Here is an 18,895-nt window from a genome sequence, read left to right as displayed (position 1 = left end):
TTTCATAATTTTAGTGGGAATGAGCGTGTGACTGTGTCGAAACAGCAATAATGGCATCAGGGCGAGAAACCAGCGCTCCGCCAGAGGACGAGGGGGGTGTCCCACTGGACATTGATGATGTACATTTACTCTTACAAGGTCAGTCTTCACTTCTTAAAAGCTTTTTGGTCATTTTGTATCTACTTCATCTTCATCTGAACAACAACAACAAAAAAAGACTTAATTTGATGAGTCTAAGTGGTCATTTAAAAATATGTCTCACTTTTGTGGTCAAATTTGATATACCATAGGAAATTTAATGGGAAAGAACATAACACTGAGTAATTCTTTTAAATATGTATTAAATCAAATCTATATAGCATAATGTTGAATGAACTCACACAGAAATGGGGTGAGACTTTAAAACATCCAGATTGCAGATGTTTAAGACAGGTAGAGAGTATACTGTATATACTGCTGTTCAAAAGATTTTTAATGTTTTTGAAAGAAGTTTCTTATGCTCAAGGCTGTATCTGTCTGATCAAAAATACAGAAAAAAACTGTAATTTTGTCAAATTTTATTGCAATTTAAAATAAGTTTTTTTAAAATAAGTATTTTCTACAGTATTTTAATATACTTTAAAATATAATGTATTCCTGTGAAGCATCATTACTTCAGTGTAACATGATCCTTCAGAAATTATTCTAATATGCTGTCAATATAATCAATGTTGGAAACAGTTGTGCTGCTTAATATTTTTGAGGCCTGTGATACTTTTTTCAGGATTCTTTGATAAATAAAAGGATAAAAGAGCAGTGTTTATGGAGTAACGGCTGCGTCACAGAGATAAATTATATTTTAAATAGTGCTGTCAAAGGATTAATCGCGATTAATCGCATCCAAAATAAAAGTTTTTATTTACATAATATATGTACTGTATGTGTACTGTCTATATTTATTATGTATATATAAATACAAACACATGCATGTATTTTGAAGTTATTTACATATATATACATATATTTATATTCTTATTTTATTTTATGTATAAGTATATTTAATATATAAACATAACATATTTTTCTTAAATATATACATGCATGTGTTTGTATTTATATATTTATATATATATATATATATATATTTATATATTTATATTTATATATATACATAATTAATCTACACAGTATACACACATATTATGTAAACAAAAACCTTTATTTTGAATGTGATTAATCGCGATTAATCTTTTGACAGCACTAATTTTAAAGTATATTAAAATAGGAAACCTATATTAGAAATTGCAATAATATTTCACAATATGACTGATTTTTTTTTTTTTTTTGATCAAATAAATACAGCCTTGATGAGCAAGAGACTCCATTAAAAATCGTACTTATCCCAAACTTTTGAACGGCAGTGTGTATATTAAACTTTGGCAAACTTTGACATAAAATCTAGAGTTATTGCAAACAAAGTGGATGCATTGAACATTACCTTATTTTCATTAAAAAGAATTTACCAGATGGCAGCAATCTGTCCCAAATACAGTGTCAATTCTAGTATTTTTTGTTTCAGCTTACAGAAATATAGGTTTTTACTCTTGTGAAGTTGAAAAAGTTGAAAAACACTCTTACTGGTCAAAAATGTCCATGAACAGCCATACGGTAAACATTTTTTGAAAAGCTATGAGGTTTACTGTAAAATTATACTTTGACTAGATTAAATGCCCTTCATTTGACTTGAATCGTAAAGAAATAACGAGAAATGAATGAGTCGTCATTTGCTGAAAGGATCCACTTGTGTCTATTGACACAAGAATCGATCGCAAGATAAATGCACTTATTACCTGGGGCGGATTGTTTGCCGTTTTATTTGTTCTACAGTCTCTTTCCCATTTGTCTCCTCTTTCAGAGGTTTAGGGCGGATTCCAGACGGCGAGTGGGAATCGTAAACTGCTGACTCACCAAGTTTTCAAACAAAAACATGTTTTGGGAGGGTGTGCTAGACGTTTATCGTAGAAGTAAATCATTTTCCTTTTTCTAGAACCTGTTCATAACCAACCTGAGTAAACATGATCTTGAGTACATTAACCTGCCTACTTTATAGTTATAGTCTCATTTCTGCACCATCAAACAATTTGCAAAAATAATGAGTTTATATAATAAAAATATATAACAAAAATAATGTGTTTTCCCAAACACACTCCCCATCTGCTATTGGTCGGCCAAACAGATAATCCCGCCTAAAACACATCGTGAGAGCAATAAACTGTATAATTTCTTCTGTGATGTATTATTCATTTTTCTGAATGATTATTAATTTACCAAATGCCCTTGAAGACCTTTGAAGCTGAAGTTGTTGGTGTCTCTTCTTTCATTTCCTCTGTGTCATGTGTCTCAGAGTTCTTGTCAGTTTAAACCAGCGGTGTGTGTGCTGGACTCGCTTCAGACAGTCTTTGCTCACTGGTTTGCGGTTGCCAGGCAGCCGAATGTTTGCTGTGACGACAGGCCAGTCTTAAAGAGAGACAGCTTGTCTGAAGTCATGTTTGAGTGACATCACATGTTTGTCTTTTGTGCAATGATGACACTTCTGTCATCTGGAGAAAGATTAGCACGTTACTTATAAAGGTGTCATAGAATGCATCGATACAGTATTTTAAATTGTTCTCTGATATCTACATAGAAGGTATGTGGCTTATGTAAGGGCAAAAAATCTCCAGAAACGATTTTACATGTCCATTTACAACCCTAAGATTTCTCCCCAGAATAAAACGGTCTGTTATTGGCTTATTTGGCAGGGTCATGAATGATAATGAGCTCTAATATGATTGGCTGTTTCACAGTGCTGCTCAATGTTGAGCTCTGCTCTGATTGGCTGTTTCACAGTGCGGCTCATTTCAGTAGCTCTGTTGTCTGCGCTTGTTTATTTCTGCAATACTTGCAGAACTTCTGATGGTTTCCTTGGCAAAGTTTAATAATAAGAGTTCTGTACATGGAAATGACATGCAGTGAGCCCCAAACATCATTGTTTCCTCCTTATGTAAATCTCATGAATAAAAACCACTGAAAAATAGGCGAATCAGAACATAACACCGATTGTTATGTTATGATCACTAATAGTTACGCCCCCAACATTTGCATATACCCGCCCATGTTCTAGGCCAGCCGAACAATCAGAAGTTCTGCAGGTATTGTGAAGAAACAAGCGAGGACAACAGCAAAAATGGCAGATCATGGAAATAAATGTTATGTTCCAGGCTGTGCAGGGGATGTGAAGTGAAGGGATGGGTTGGTGTCTGTATTCAGAAAGGCACAGAAAGCAAATGCGCTCTAATTAAATAATGCGAGCCACTAAAGGGACATATTTAGCTCCTTGCTAGCTGTAGCCTGTTACAGTACGGAGAGATGACTGAGGATGATGGAGAATGATTTACAGATCCTAAGCACCATTGACAAGCATCTAATCTTGTAAAATGTGTGGTAAGTACTGCCGCTCCATAGTATAAACAGAGTACATGAGATCGAGAATCTCGAAACTGAAAGTAAAACGCGATCGTGCATTCCAAAACCGTTTCAATGCCCAGCATATTAATAGAGGCTCCCTGATGCCCGCATTTTATTTACAGTATAATTACCCAACAATATACCCGCGCGAGAAAGTAATGAAATATATATTTTCCATGCGTTTCCTTCCTGTGAGCTACTGAAATGAGCCACGCTGTGAAACAGCCAATCAGAGCAGAGTTCAACATTATTATTCATGACCCTTCTAAATAAGCCAATAACAGACCGTTTTATTCTGGGGAGAAATCTTAGGGTTGTAAATGGACATGTAAAACTGTTTCTGGAGATTTTTTGCCCTTACATAAGCCACATACCTTCTAAGTAGATATCAGAGAACAATTTAAAATATTGTATCAATGCCTTCTATGACACCTTTAAGTATTTTTAGATATAATAACTTTAACTTTAATTGTAACCATAATAACCCTGAGTAACACCAAAACATTCTAGGGGGAGTATTCAATTTTTCTGAAAACTTTAATATTTTATATAATTTTATTTTAGTTTTTCCTCTTATATTGGTGAATTAAATAAATATTTATTTATTTATTGGATTACTTTCTTTTTCTTTTAATTTAAATTTAATTTAATTTGTTTTTAATTAAAATCCCAAATCTTTCAATTTTTTATCTCCATTTAAAATTAAAACCATATGGATTTGTATTGCTGTATGTCATGTGGGAACATTATTGTACAGCAGTTAAGTGTGTTTGTGGCCATGCAAACAGGATGTCCATTGTCTTATGGGCCAGCACTCATATCAAGATGAATTACTTACTCAGCCTCTTAGATCTTGTCCCATGAAGCGAAATGAACATCTCCTATTGAGGGAAAGGCCCAGTCTGCATGGGAAGAAGTTTAAATGATGGGATGGGATGCTGGTTAAGCCGACTGAGCGTATGCATTGGCGTTCAGGGAAACACTAAATGAGGGAAATTTTCATACAGAAACGAAAGAATATGGTGTCTCTCAAAACCTTGTTTGAGGTGGAGGCCGTTGCCGGCTCAGAGACGGGGAAGTCGAGCCAGGTTTCCAGTGGTCATGCCATGTTCTCGGCTTATAAATAGTTATGTATGAAGACATGCTGTGTTTTTGATGTGCTATAAACCAGAAAGCCCCAAAGCTGTTCTCTGGCAAGATGTGTTCATTCTTTTGCATAGATGTCTTGTCATTGTGCTCATACTGTTTCCTACACACACATACAGTTTTTTTTAACTGAGTTTGGTCCAGGAATGAATCCTATCTTATGTAATGTCATTTTATTAACAGTGGAACAGGAGCAGATTCAAAAGAGGACGTTCACAAACTGGATCAATGCACAGCTCTCCAAGGTAAACCCAATAACAACTCATAACTTATTGTAATGGCTCTATGTAGTCAAGAAGTGTTAAAAGTTGAACTGAGGCCGTAGCTGAATCGCTGACTCACTGGTCAGCAAAGAAGGTCTGTTCTGCTCTGTCTGCCTTTGAGCATTGCATATGGCAAGGAGCTTGATTTATTTATAGTTCTTTGCCCGGCAGCGGTGCGCTTCAGCAGCCTGTAACATGAGCCATTTAGCCCGTCCACCAACACTTGGCCGCGTTTTAAACGCAAGTGCTCTTAAACCTCCTGCAAGTGATAACCTGTGTAGAGCTCCAGTGATCTCTGTATAGCTAGTGTTACATCATTTTACATCAGATTAACCCTTTGATGTTTGTGTACCTGTATGCGCTTTTTATTGAGTATCATATATGATGCATAAGGCTTTTATAGCTTTCAAAGGAATAGTTAACCCAAAAATGAAAATTGTCGTCTTTTACTGACCCTCATGCCATTTCAAACCTGTATGAGTTTCTTTCTAATGCTGGTAATCAAACAGTTGATGGTCCCCATTGACTTCTATAGTACTACTTTCCCTATTATGGAAAACAATGGGGACCAACAGCTGTTTGGTTTTTCAAAATTCTTCAAAATATCTATGTGTTCAACATAAGAAAGAAACTCATAGATGTTTGGATCGACATGAGGGTGAGTAAATGATGACAAAATCAAAATTTTGGGGGGAAATATGCCTTTATATATAGAGCTTATACTCAGACTCAGAGGAAGAAAAAAATCCTCAGCCCAAACTGAGCAAAAATATGCATTTAAGTGCAACCGCTGATATTTTTATGACCAAAAAAATCTTTTAGGTGACAGAATTTTTTTTTTTTATCATGTTGATTATTTAGAGGCCTCAACAATTTTCGATCAAATGATACAGTAGGCTTTAGGGTTAATATAAGTTAATAATAATTAATAAATAATATATTCAAACATTCTTTCTACATTTTTCAGTTTGTTTTTAATCCATGCTTTGTTTATTTCACTGTTTATTTGTACCTCGGCCAGCATAGCTTGACATCAGGAATGCTCAGTGTATTGCCCTGTGAACACCTTTAACACGTTCAGATAAAATACTGATGTGTGTTTCAGAGGAGCCATCCAACTGTTGTCCAGGATCTGTTCTCAGATCTTCGAGATGGGTCTCGACTGCTTGACCTACTGGAGGTGATGAGTGGCCAGCGAATGGTGAGTGCTGAATATCACCGTCATACCCCTGAGATTCACAGAGATGCAACCAAGAAAGTATTTGTTTATACTGAATCGTTGAAATGTTTAAAAATGCTGCGTACAGTAGAGTTTGTTTGTTTCTCTGTAGAAGCGCGAGCGGGGTCATGGTGTGTTTCAGCAGAGAGGCAACATCGAGACCGCTTTGAACTTCTTGAAGAATAAATCAGTAAGAGATTTTTTTGTGGTTCTCAGAAGACTGATGATCATTTTCCATCTGGATATTAACGTTTAATTGACATAAACAACTGTTTATGTTCTCTCAGATCAAGCTGGTGAACATAAACATCCCAGACATCATAGAGGGGAAACCTTCCATCATTCTGGGCCTGATATGGACCATCATCCTGCACTGTCATGTGAGTATAACAGTAAAGACATCATGGGCCAGTTGCATAAACTTAGCCTCTATGTTGCCTTAAGAACTAGTCTGACCAACTATCAGTTAGCCAAGGGATAATCGTTCTTATTTTTTAGATTCAATTTACACTAATACACATTTTTATGTAACTGAATTTAAAAATGACTAACTTTTGAGACTAGACTTAAGCTTTTTATGCAACTGGCCCCATAGAACTAGCATATCTTATACAGTATACTTACATCTTTCTTTGCCTTGAGCTGTTTTTTTTGTGTGTGTGTGTTTGTTTGTCATTGTTTACTTCAAGACCTTTAGCATCTTAGCTCAGAGTGGGCCTGTACTTTTTGAGATGCGATACTTTTATTTCTTCCAGAAGAGAAAAGAATATCAAAATAACAATGCACACAGGAAGCATATCGTATTACAGAAGATTCTTTTATGTCAGAGAACATGGGTTGAATGAGTTCAGTGGTTCTGTTTAGTCATATAAGGCTTTTGGTTTAAGTTTATATTATGAAACAATATATGCTAAAATGTATGCCAATATACTGTTCAAAAGTTTGGGGTCAGATTGATTGTTTGATTGATTTAAATTTATATGTTTTTGAAATAAGTATCTTTATGCTCACAAAGACTGCATTATTTAAGGAATACAGTAAAAACAGTAATATTTTGAAATATTATTACAATTTAAAATAACTGGTTTGTATTCTAATATATTTTAAAATATAGTAGAAGTTTAAAATATTTAAAAATACTTTGCTGTGGTGGCAAAGCTAAATTTCTGGTAGAAATTACTGCAGAATTTTTTTTTTCTAGGGTCTAGATAGATAGATAGATAGATCATATGCACAGTATATAACCTACGTATGTCCTCTTGTGAATGTATGAAGTGACATCTGTATTAAACATGCTCACTTCTCCTCATTACTACAGATAGAGGAGCTAGCCAGCACACTCTCTTACGGATCCCGTTCATCCTCCCTGGACTCTCTTTCCAGTCTGGATTCTGTTCCTGGATCTCCAGGCAGTAGTCCTGTTCCTCGAGGAGCATCACCACTCCACATGCGTTTCCGTCTGTCTGCGAAGAAGGCTTTGCTCCTGTGGGTTCGGGACCAGTGCAAGAAGTGAGCTTCATCTAGCTAATGCTTTCATGCACTGTTTGGTCAAACTGTTTAGTCTGTTTAATTTCCACACCAGTTGTTCCTCTAAAATGATTGTTTTCTTTCTCCAGAGTCGGTTGCTCAGCCAGCGTAAGGGACTTTAAGTCCAGCTGGAGGAGTGGTGAGGTGTTTCTGGCCATTCTCTGCTCCCTTAGACCTGATCTGGTGGACCTCCCTCAAGCGCAGACCAGCAGCCACTGGGAAAACCTGGAGAGGGCTTTTCACCTCGCTGAGAAGGAGCTCGGAATTCCCAGACTGCTCGAGCCAGAAGGTGAAAGCTATTAGCAGCATTAGCCGTTATTTATTCATACTGCTAATTTTTAACAAAGAAATAAAAACAATTAATTAATTTTTTTTATTTGGCTTTTTTTTTTTTTCTAATACAGTGGTTCTCAACTAGTTGGGCCTTAGCAAACATCCAAAGTGGCCTTAAGATGATTCAATATTTAAAATAAGACAAAACAACTACGAAAGATATTTCTTATCTTATTAATTTACACCCTCAACACTTGAAAGGTCTTGAAAAACCTGGATTTATAAGGTAGCGAATTTTAAAAATGTGATTTCTAGAAAAGACGCCGCTTTTGAAAAAGCAATGTAAATGAATTCATTTGTAAAACTACAGGCATTTTTATCATACATATGCATTTTTTGTTATTGTTCTAGTTACATTTTTCTTGCCAAGCTAAAATATTTTTTGGGTAGAAATTGTGAACACAGTGTTTCTTTTCCAGTAAATTATGAGCTACTGGAAAAGTCATGGGGCCTACAAATATGTTTGTGAAAAATGTTGTGAAAATGTTGGTCAAAATGGTTGAGAACCACTGATCTAATAGTGGGTTGAAAATAGATGAATAATCAATACCAAGTAAATGCTAAATGAAATATACTGTAATATTTATAATACAATTAAAATATGTTCTAATAAATTACTAATTATAATGACAGCATAAATGACCATTTAAATATATCTATACAATACATTTTTATATTTTCCGTACAATATAAGCAAGTCTTTATACATGACAAATATCCTTTGTATTTCAGTAATGAGTTCCTTTGCAAAGGGATGTTTTGAGTGTAGTGTACAATGCAATGTGTTTTTTAAGGTTATTGACAGTTTTATGTACATCTAAATTCTCTTTCCTCTCAGACATTAATGTCAGTAACCCTGATGAGAAGTCTATCATGACATACATTGCTCAGTTCCTGCAGTACTCCAACGATCTGCCCGTAGCTGATGACGATTTTGAGGTAAGACCATCTCCAACGAAATCTCTCATCTAGGTGTCTGCCTTTATTCATTCTTTCCTTCTTTCTTTTTCTAACCCCCTTTCCCATATTATGGCCCTTCATCTCTGCTTCCTCCTATTCTCTGTCGACCCCTCCTGGTTGGATGCAGCTTCAAACTCTGCTCTTTCCCCCATGCCTTTCTCCTGTCAACCTCCCTACATACTTCACTCCTGCTGTGCTGGCCTCACCAATCCACCAGGTACAGACGTCGCAGGGCTCTTGTGAATTCCTCCACAGTTTTTCTCTGTCAAAATATCATTCCAGCATCAGCCTCTACTTGTTTCAACATGCTTTCTGATTTTCCAATCAATCTCAAATTGTTCTGTGTTTCCTGCCCTCCCCTCAGGCTTCACCCACTCAGAAAGCCAGAGAGATGAAATGCTGGCTAGATCGAGCCTATCAGGAGTTACTGGAGGCGTGGAATTCCACAGAGGGGAAGGGATATGCAGAGAGATATCAGGTATGCTGAATGTAAAATGCTAAATTATCACTTCCTGATATGTAACATGCATCTTATGACAAGCCCTGAATGTGTGTCTATTTTTTTATCCAAGGCATTTCAGAACTTTGTGGGGACTTATTATGACCAGCGACGTCCAGTTATTCCACTTCTCAGTGCAATGAGACGCTGCCCTAAACCAAGTGAGGAGCAGATGGCACTGAGAAAAGCGTGGGACACTATGGAGGAGAGGGTGAATTATGCTTATTAAATATGTCACCAAATACAGATTGAAATTAGGCAGTTCTGATAGTCTTGGGAATGGACTGGAAATTCCAAACAAATCACCAATATTGTTTTTTATATCAAAAGTGTTTATAAAGTTAAAGCTGTCATAGAAAAATTTGATATCAGAATAATATCAGAATATTACTTGTTTAAACATAACAAACCCAGAAACAACCTTATAGCAGCATAACATCCAACTATTCTTTGCTATAAAAAACATGAATATAAATAAACATAACAATCTAAATAAATAATTCCACTAGAAATTCAAATTAAACACATTTAAAAATAAATTAAAACCCTGAATGAATTAAATAAACAACCTACAGTAGACTAGTTTTCTAATAAACCTGGCATTGTGACTATGAATATTTTTTAGCTTTGAAGGAAGGTATCAGGTATGTTGAATGTAAAATAATAAATAATACTTATGTTGCTCCATTGAAAGTCATTTCAGATAAAAGCATCTGCTAAATGCATAAACAAATGTAAATTCAATTCAATTAAAGATTCAAATGTAAAATTCTGTAACATTTATAAAAAAATAAAATACAGTATATTCTTAAAGAAATATTTTTCTTTCTGACATAAAAAATGTGCAAAAAATAAAATGTGATGGGATTAGTAAAAATACTGGCAGGTCACATACTGGACTAACAGGAAAAATATTAGTATTAATTAGTAATAATATTAAGTACTTTTCAAATAATTAAATGACCAAAAAAAAAAATCTCAGATTATTTTGTACACTACTTCTCCCCAGTTACAAGAGTATAGAACAGAGCTTGATGTTGGTTTGCCAGCCCCTCTGAACACACTGGGCCGATGGCTCCAGCATATGGAGGCTGTGCTATCTGAAGACAGCGGGAGCGCTGAAGATCATGCACTTGCTGCCAGAGATGCCAGACACAAGCAAGAACAGCTGAAGGTCAGTGTGCAGACAGGTATTATCATGCTTTAATGTGTATTTTTGAATTATGTGCATATCTTTGTTTGATCTTCATGTTTCCTTAGGTCTTGGTAGAGGACTTAAGCCAGCACTTGAACACCCTTCATTACTACAATAACACAGATGGTGAAGTGCCAGTCGAGAAGCTGGAGGAGATCAAGAGACGGTTGGAAAACAAAATCTATTCAGTGCTTCCTGCTGAAAAGACCAGCATCTGTAGTGTTTAGAACATCAGATGCTGGTATGTCCATTAGGCATCTTAAGTAGTAACAAGACAGACCAGTTTGCTGTTCTACGTTGGTCTTTTCAGCAGGGCCATCCTTCAGTTTCTCTTAATGTTGTCGTCTTCAAGATATCCATGTTCCTTGATAATGTTCCTCATTCTCCTTGATAGTTTCACCAGTGCCAGAGTGACAGCCAAGTACCACGGCATAAAGCTACAATACAGAGAGCAGATGCACCATGTTTATGACCTGCTGGGACATCTGAAGTCTAAGCTGAGCTTGTGGAGAGGGCCTTACGGCTCCCAGGAGTCTGTGCACTCTCTGCTACAGGATTGGCATGTATGTGGCCCTATAGATAAGTCATTACCAATTTGCCATTGCCATTTATTTTTTTTTTTTTATTTTTTTTTTTTTTAGAATGGCAGTTTTCGATTTAAGTTTTGATGTGAATAAAATAAAGTCTGTTAACATTGCTACAAGACTTTCACAGTTTGTTCTTCAACATAAATTGCATGCAGTCAGCACTCAAAAGTGAATTTTGAAACGTTTACTGTTGAGGACTGCAACTACATGAGAACTTGCTTGCCTTTTTAATTTTTTGTTGACAGTTTCTGCATTTAGTAAGGCATAAAGTAGTGAAGCCATATCTACAGGCTTCTAACAATAAAGCATTGCAGAGATTAAATAAACATCACACTGGTTCCCTTGACAGAAAGCCATTAGGATTTTTCAGTTAGCTTTTGGATTATTGCATAACAAAATGATTCTTACAAATTTGTCAATATCATACATTTTGTTCACCATGGTAATCTTTACAAATGAACAAAACTTTTGTTGTTTGTGAGACCTAAATACAGTACAATTGCTAGAGGTAAAAAGCTGCAACTTTCTTTTTAAAATATTAAATAATTAAAAATCTAATTTGTTATTAAAAATTAATTTAAAATCTATAAATTGGTTATTTTGTGTTAGAATAATTTGAAAGAGCATAAGTATAAGCACAACAAGTCTATAAAAGTGTTTGTCTCTGACAACCTAAAAAATAAAAGCTTAAATTAATTGTAAACTATGCTTATTTGCCATTTAGGACACTGTTGACAAGCAAGGTCTGGTGTGGATGTTGAAGGAAGCACTTCATAAGCTGAAGGACACAGCTGTCAGCTATACCAACAAAGCAGCTCTGGGTAAGACTATATTGTTGGCAGTTCTGTTATACTTTGGTTTTTATGAAAGCTAGTGCTTTTTCCTGTAACTTCTATCTGATTTACCCTCTCTCCTCGGTTTCTTTCCCAGCAGACGACTCACCTGTGGTTAACAGGCAGGTAAAAGAGGCAGATAGTGAGATGGGAGTCAGTACAGAAGCTGCAGAATCAGTAAGATCCACCATGGAGCGTGTGCTGGCTGCATGGAAGTCCTACAAAGATTGCCTGTATCTGTTACAGGTCTGGCTGGGGCAGGAGAAACAATCAGAGACTCAAGAGGTACTATAAAGCATTTGTCAACGAAACACAGATACAAAATATACAGTGACCCAAAAAGTGTTTGAGGTCACTGTATATGTGTTTGAGGTCACTTGAAAAGTATGAATGTCATTTAGTTATCTTTGTTGCGATGTTTGGTAAATTTATGAGGGTAATCTCTTAGGTGAGGGCATGATGTTTGAATGTGGTTGCTTTTTTCAGAAGCTCATTTGTCAATTGTCTTGTGATCTCTTTCATAATGCAGCACAAGCATTTTTCCTCCAGCCTGAATGAGTGGAGATCACGTCAAGCCCAGCTAAACGAGGCGGGAAACTTTCTCATTGAGATGAGTGACGCCTCCACCAGCCACTCTCTGACTGAAGAGCTCCGCAAACTGAACATGCAGTGGGCTGACTTCATAAAAAGGACAAAGTTTGTGAGTTTGTAAAGATAGAACACTCTAGTTTTCAGCAGGGTCCAAAAATAACACCTGCCAAACGCCAAATTGCAAGTAAGAGGTGTCTTTGTTGAAGAAATAAAGCAATTTCTAGTCATTTTAAAATAAATGGCACCCTTATTACTATAAATTTTAATTATAATCTGAGTGATTCAACACAAAGAGACAAAACCACAAGCAATATCTCTCATAATTTGAATTCTGGCAAACATTTTCAGTGGAAATTGTTCTATCCGTCTATCTAGTCATATAATGTCACAATATTTTTCACATTGCACCACCAATTTCAGTATATAATTTGAGTATCAGAACAAAATATTTTTATATTGGCAACAGAAAACATGATGCAGGTGTTTCTCACAAAATATTCAAGGAAAATCTAAATATATTCTATTGTTAAAGATAGAAATAATGCAAAATAAAGTTTCATAGTTGGTAAGAAATATTTATGGCTGGTGCATTTGCTCAGTTCATTCGCAAGCAGGTGTGTCAAAGAGTTTATTTTGGATCTTGGTTATTTGTCAAATTGAACTTGTTCTACTGTGTTGAATAGAGTTTTGCCTTAAACGGCCAAGACCCAGCCTCTTTCGATTCATCTCTTTAAGTTGCATAACTTGTTGGTGGATCTTTGCTGCTATTTTTCACTTTCTTTGAGTAATACACTGACAATCTGGTACTTCAGCCCATTGTGTTTCAAAACCACAGAAGCATTCTGTTTCATCATCTGTGCTGACTGTTCATCAAAGCATGTGACTGCTCTTGTTTTTTGTCTTTTAACATTCTACACCCTTGAAACGATTGTGATTTTTGTTGATTTAAAAAAAAAAAAAAGTGCTTAACAAAGTGCTTATTCTGTTGTAAATGGCATGTTTTCAGGCAGTGGCCCCTCAGCCCATCTCTGCAGTCCCAGGTGTCCAAGCTTCCGTGATGCAGGAAGCCAGCTGGGTGCTTAGAGAGACAGTTGAGGTGTTATCTGGACCTCTACGTATTTACAGAAAGAAACTCCAGGTATACTGAACTTTCTGTCTTAGCTGTAGTACTTCATACTGTTTGTATTGTTATACTGATGTTTCTTCATTGTTTTATTAAATGTCTTTTTTTTTTGCCTGTGTCTTGGCTGTTTCTCAGAATCATTTTCTTCCCCACTCTCGTCAAGGTTGTTTATGCTTGTCTTTTTACTCAGGGCATAACTAAGAAGATGTCTGAGTTCAATCTGAACTCTTTGCCTCCATCTCCAGACTGCAAAGAGGAAACTCTTCAGAAACTCAGACAAACTCTTCCGGAGGTCAGGCAATATTTAGGTTAAACGTACAGTATATGAAGTGTAGATGTGTAAGACCGTTCACCCAAAAATGTAACTTTTTTTTTCTTTTTTTTTTTTCATTATTTACCTGCTCTCAGTTATCCCATGGAACACACAAATACAATTTTGAAGAATCTCCATGAGTCATTGAGTTCATTCAGTCCAGTTTATCTTTAACTTTTATTTTGTATTTTCACAAAAAAGGTGTGTTGGGAGACAGAGAGAGTATCTGTAACAATAACTTTACAAAAGCATGCAAAAACAACTTACTGTTGATCGTCACTTCTTGCAGAATGGGGCGTCTTGCACCCCAACCAACTTTTTTACAGAATCCAAAAAACTCTCGCACTGGGAATCTTTATTCTGGTAGACTGTCTCTCTTTCATTTGTCATCTACTGGATTTTGTGTGTAGTAGTAGCTACATACTGTGTCACTGGCTATGTTTACATGCAACCAAATAATCGGATTGACTGCTCAATCGGACTGAAAAGCCTTCATGTAAACACCTTAATTGATCCGATTGAGCTCGATCGGAATGAAATTTTGATCAGATTGAAGGGGGTGTTTTATTCCTTTTCTAATACGATTGAGAGTGCATGCATGTAAACACTCGATTGATTGAAACCGAAACTGAAAGGACTGCGCATGTGCAATGACGCAGAAATAGCTTAATGACGTATGACGTGCGACACGAGTGGTTCTTCATTTTGAATAAAGTGTTGTATAAATGCATGTCCTGTCATTATAAAACTCTCCTTTCACTCGGCAGCTGTGAAGTGGAGCAGGACAATGTCCCACCAGACCTTGTTTTGGATTCTCAGCCACAGGCAACCTGTTTTGGGTGCGGGGAGGGGCATTTTTACTGCGCGATAAATATGAGCAGCATGGCATAGCCAAAAATGGATAAATATTAATTCTGCTGTTAAAAACAAATAAAGAAACAGTGTAGGAGAGTGGTTATTATGTGCAAACAGTGAGAAACTCTATATTTGTGCAGTGTGCGCATGTAAAAAAAAATCAATTCCGATTTGAAGCTTGTGACAAATAAACACGCACATCAACCCGATCACTTTATTTAGTGTTCATGTAAACACTACATTCAGATTCATCAATTGGAATGAAGTCAGTCCGATTGAACCAAAAATTGTGCATGTAAATGTAGCCAATGTCTCTTTTTTTTTTTTTTTTTAAGCCAAACCGATTTAAGGTGCAGTACTGCATCTTATGTTGGAGTGTATACCAACGATCTAAACACTCTGTGTCTCTAATGAGAATAATTGATTAATTAATTGATTCCTAATTGAACTAGGAGCTGAACAAATCTGTGGACATGTTTCTTGGCAGACACTTGAGACTTTGACCCGGGTGGATCAGGTATGTGAGAAACTCCAGAAAGCGGCATCTCTGCTCGAGGGCAGGCTGGCTGAGCTTGAAAACTGGAGCACAGAAGCCCAAGAGGTCTGCTACCACCTAAAAGAAAGACAGCATAGGGGCCACCGGGGGCCACATCCCAGGACTAAAGTGAGTACAATTAACTAAGTTATGGAGTTCATTTGGTTGATTAAAATGGCGCTTTCACATTGTTGCCTCTTTCAATTCCCATTGCAGGCACTGATCTCCAGAGGTCTGCAGCTGGAAGGACAGGTGGTGACAGAAGGTGAGGACCTGCAGGTGCTTGTGACATCGGTGCAAAAGAACTCCTCCCTTCCTTACCTCAGCACATTGGCAATAAAAGACCAACTGAAACGAACTGTCTCACATTGTCAGGTGAATTTCATTGCAGGCCAGTATCGGTTAAGGAATGCTTAAAATCATGATGCTGTAACTTCTCACACCCTTCTGTATGTCCGTCAGGAGGTTACTGAGATGCTCAGTTCTCATGGAGTGAAGCGTGAAGGACAGCCTGTAGGTGCGCAGCCTGCTTCCAAGGTTTTTGTGCAGGCACATTCTCAGCCTGAATCCCAAACTGGAGTCATTCAACACCATAAGGATCAGACATTCTCCCAAAGCAGCAAACTTTCTCTAGAGAGGCCAGTAAAACCTCAAAACCAAGAAATCTATTCTTCTCAGCTGCAGTCACAATTGGAAACCACCAGTGGCATACAGCCCCAGTTTCTCCCCCAGGTTCATGAAAAATCTCCAAAAGCTCAAAAAAGCAAAACTATATGCCAAGTACAGCATGCAGAGCTCAAACAGCCTTTGCTGTCATCTGTTGTTAGCAGGAAGGTTCAGTTGCAACCTCAAACTGATGTTCAGTTGATCTCTGTAGACTCAAGCATAACCAATCGCTTTGGACCATCAAACCTTCAGGCTGCCTCAGTAAACGCAAGCCAAAACAGTGGCTTTGGACATTTACAGGTTATTTCTGTAGACCCAAACCAATCCAGTGACTTTGGACCATCAGAGCTACATGTCGTCTCTGCAAACTCAAGCAAAACCAGTGGATTTAGACCATTAGATTCTCTTCAGGTTATATCTGTAGACTCAGGCGAAACCAGGGGCTTTGGACCAACAGACCTTCAGGTTATCGCTATAGACTCAAGCCAAAGCAGTGACATTGAACAATCAAACCCTCTGCAGTCTCTATCTTCAACTGCATCCAGCCCAAGCATGTTGCTTACATCGGTTACCATGACTCAGCCGAGGATGCCAGTTGAGCAGCATCTTGATTCACCATCAAATTGGCAACCACAAACTTCCTTGGTGACCCCACACCAAAGACAAAAGATTCTGGGCAAAAGTCACAGTTTTCCAAAGCCCCCTGAGCCATCACAAACTCTGCCTGTTACCTCACTTGCATCCTGCCCAAGAACTTTGCATACACCAGTAACAGTGACTCAACAAAGGACGCCAATCGAACAGAACCTTGGTTCATCACCGAAAAGGCAACCTCAGACCTCTGTGATGACCCAACACCAAAGACAAAGGGTTTTATCCAAAAGTCACAGCTTTCCACAGCCATCAGAGGCTCCAGGTGTTCCCCATGTCCCAGTACAGAATGAGGTGTATGCCAGAGCTCAGGCATTGGCCAGGAGCAGACTGGATAAAGCAAAACAGCACCTGCATGAACACATACAAGATGTTATCACAGTGATCAGTACCAGAGACAAATCTAAAAAACAAGCCAAGAAAAAACAGGTGAGGCCTTTTCAAAATGTGGTGAGTTTTCAATCCAATAATTATTTAATCAAATAATGGTTTAAAAAACATATGGTTGGTCAAAACACATACACAGAAACTGTTAATGACTGCTGATATCTTTTTGTTCTTTAGGCAGTGTCACATCTTCTCAGGCCTTCAGTGTTGGAGGCGTTTCTAGAAGCTGTGAAGGGAATGGCTGATTTCTGCTCTGATGCCCAGCTCCGAGACATGGACCTCCTCTCTCAGTCAGTCAGGGCCCAATGGGAGGTAAAAAAGATCAGTCTTTCTAGCTGTGCATTAGTGTATGCTACTCAGTACAGTTGTCAACTCAAACCAGAACTGAATTGTTGTGATCGGTTTAGGCAGTGTTTGCTAATTGCTCATGTTTACCTGCCATTTATGTTTTCATGAAAAGTTTTAAAGGCGCATTCGATAGTTCTTTATTTAGCAATAACAACCCACACCGTGCATAATTAAAACATGTGGACATGTATGGTCTATTTGGACATAGTTATTATTATCATTATTATTAAGAAATCTTGAATTATGCATGAATATGTTTGTTTTTATTTAAAAACACATGCATGCATATGTACTGAAATGTGATACAGTGTATGTACCTAATCTATTAGGCTTTCGTTTGTTTTTTGTTTACTAACCATTGGTATATGCTGATACTGGGTAGATCAGCTGGCACTCTGGAAGGACAAATGCCACCATGGTCCTTATGTGACCTTGTTACCTTGTTAATTAATGATTAAATAATAGCATCTTTTGATGGATCTACTACTGTATATACAACACCCTGTCCTCTTATTTAGGCAGTGTAATTCTGTGTGTGTGCAGGTAACACATTCCTTAATCTACATGCCTCTGCATGTGAACATAACTGCATTAAGTCCAAATTAGTCTCTTCTTTGCTCAGTACTTGTAACTTTTACTCAGTTTTACTTTTTTATCAGTTTATGAAGATCATTCCTGTCCATCAAGTCTCTGAATGTTATTAAACCTTGTCCGGTAGTTTTTATTTAAACCTCAGTTTTATAATTTTATAATGGTTAAATCATCAACAGTTGATTTTGTTGTGACTTTGATCATTTATTGACTGCATGCATGTTTTGACAGGTTGATATAGATGGTTACTTGTCTTCCTTTCAGCTATATAATCATATTTTGCATGCATATCTCTCTTATCACTACCAGTTAGCCAAGTTAGCAAGCCTCATTACCTGTAATGGGAACTCCCATTAGTGTAAATCTTGATGCTCATCCCCAAACCACAATTGTAATTTATTTTTAAAATATATTTTTTTGTGGTAGTCAAATTTTATGGCTCGATTTGTATAGAGAAAAATACGTTTCATTATATCATTATTGTCGAAGGGTTTGGAATTAGTTTGTTTTGGGTTTAAACCTCAGGTATGTGCCACAGCAGTTGAGCGTTCAGTGCATCTTGAAGCCTTGAGAAGAATTACAGAGAGTCTGCAGCCCACAGGGACTGTTCTTCTCAGCGCCACCCATCTGAGAACACAGACAAAGAGGGTGGAGAACCTTCAACACCACACAGACTACACAAGTGACTTGGCACCATGCCAGGATGGGTACGTAATAAACTGAGTGGAAATGTTGGGGTTACATAATGAAATATCTATTATATTAAAATAATATATATATTCTGATA

General features: G+C 37.1%; 2 protein-coding genes across 2 annotated transcripts in view; both read left to right on the top strand.

The window, feature by feature from the left end:
- The window catches only part of LOC306880185 (creatine kinase B-type-like), a 985,569-nt gene that overhangs the window by 464,642 nt on the left and 502,032 nt on the right, over positions 1 to 18,895 (top strand). The gene's annotated exons all lie outside the window — the stretch shown is intronic.
- LOC306880355 (nesprin-2-like) overlaps positions 1 to 18,895 on the top strand; it is a 100,603-nt gene that overhangs the window by 3,908 nt on the left and 77,800 nt on the right. The window contains exons 2-24 of the mRNA XM_079433851.1: positions 15 to 138; positions 4,816 to 4,877; positions 6,001 to 6,096; positions 6,227 to 6,304; positions 6,402 to 6,494; positions 7,433 to 7,623; positions 7,731 to 7,930; positions 8,813 to 8,913; positions 9,299 to 9,412; positions 9,507 to 9,644; positions 10,443 to 10,607; positions 10,694 to 10,794; positions 11,023 to 11,191; positions 11,940 to 12,036; positions 12,146 to 12,333; positions 12,578 to 12,748; positions 13,646 to 13,777; positions 13,953 to 14,054; positions 15,418 to 15,594; positions 15,682 to 15,840; positions 15,928 to 17,211; positions 17,347 to 17,481; positions 18,634 to 18,815. Of these exons, the coding sequence (XP_079289977.1) occupies positions 51 to 138; positions 4,816 to 4,877; positions 6,001 to 6,096; positions 6,227 to 6,304; positions 6,402 to 6,494; positions 7,433 to 7,623; positions 7,731 to 7,930; positions 8,813 to 8,913; positions 9,299 to 9,412; positions 9,507 to 9,644; positions 10,443 to 10,607; positions 10,694 to 10,794; positions 11,023 to 11,191; positions 11,940 to 12,036; positions 12,146 to 12,333; positions 12,578 to 12,748; positions 13,646 to 13,777; positions 13,953 to 14,054; positions 15,418 to 15,594; positions 15,682 to 15,840; positions 15,928 to 17,211; positions 17,347 to 17,481; positions 18,634 to 18,815 (4,223 nt within the window). The 5' untranslated portion in view covers positions 15 to 50. The remainder of the gene's footprint in view (positions 1 to 14; positions 139 to 4,815; positions 4,878 to 6,000; positions 6,097 to 6,226; positions 6,305 to 6,401; positions 6,495 to 7,432; positions 7,624 to 7,730; positions 7,931 to 8,812; positions 8,914 to 9,298; positions 9,413 to 9,506; positions 9,645 to 10,442; positions 10,608 to 10,693; positions 10,795 to 11,022; positions 11,192 to 11,939; positions 12,037 to 12,145; positions 12,334 to 12,577; positions 12,749 to 13,645; positions 13,778 to 13,952; positions 14,055 to 15,417; positions 15,595 to 15,681; positions 15,841 to 15,927; positions 17,212 to 17,346; positions 17,482 to 18,633; positions 18,816 to 18,895) is intronic.

This window comes from Barbus barbus (assembly GCF_936440315.1).
Source record: "Barbus barbus genome assembly, chromosome: 14".
Taxonomy (NCBI): Eukaryota; Metazoa; Chordata; class Actinopteri; order Cypriniformes; family Cyprinidae; genus Barbus; species Barbus barbus.
The sequence above is the reverse complement of the archived record's forward strand: the minus strand, read 5'-3'. Positions and strand labels throughout refer to the sequence as shown.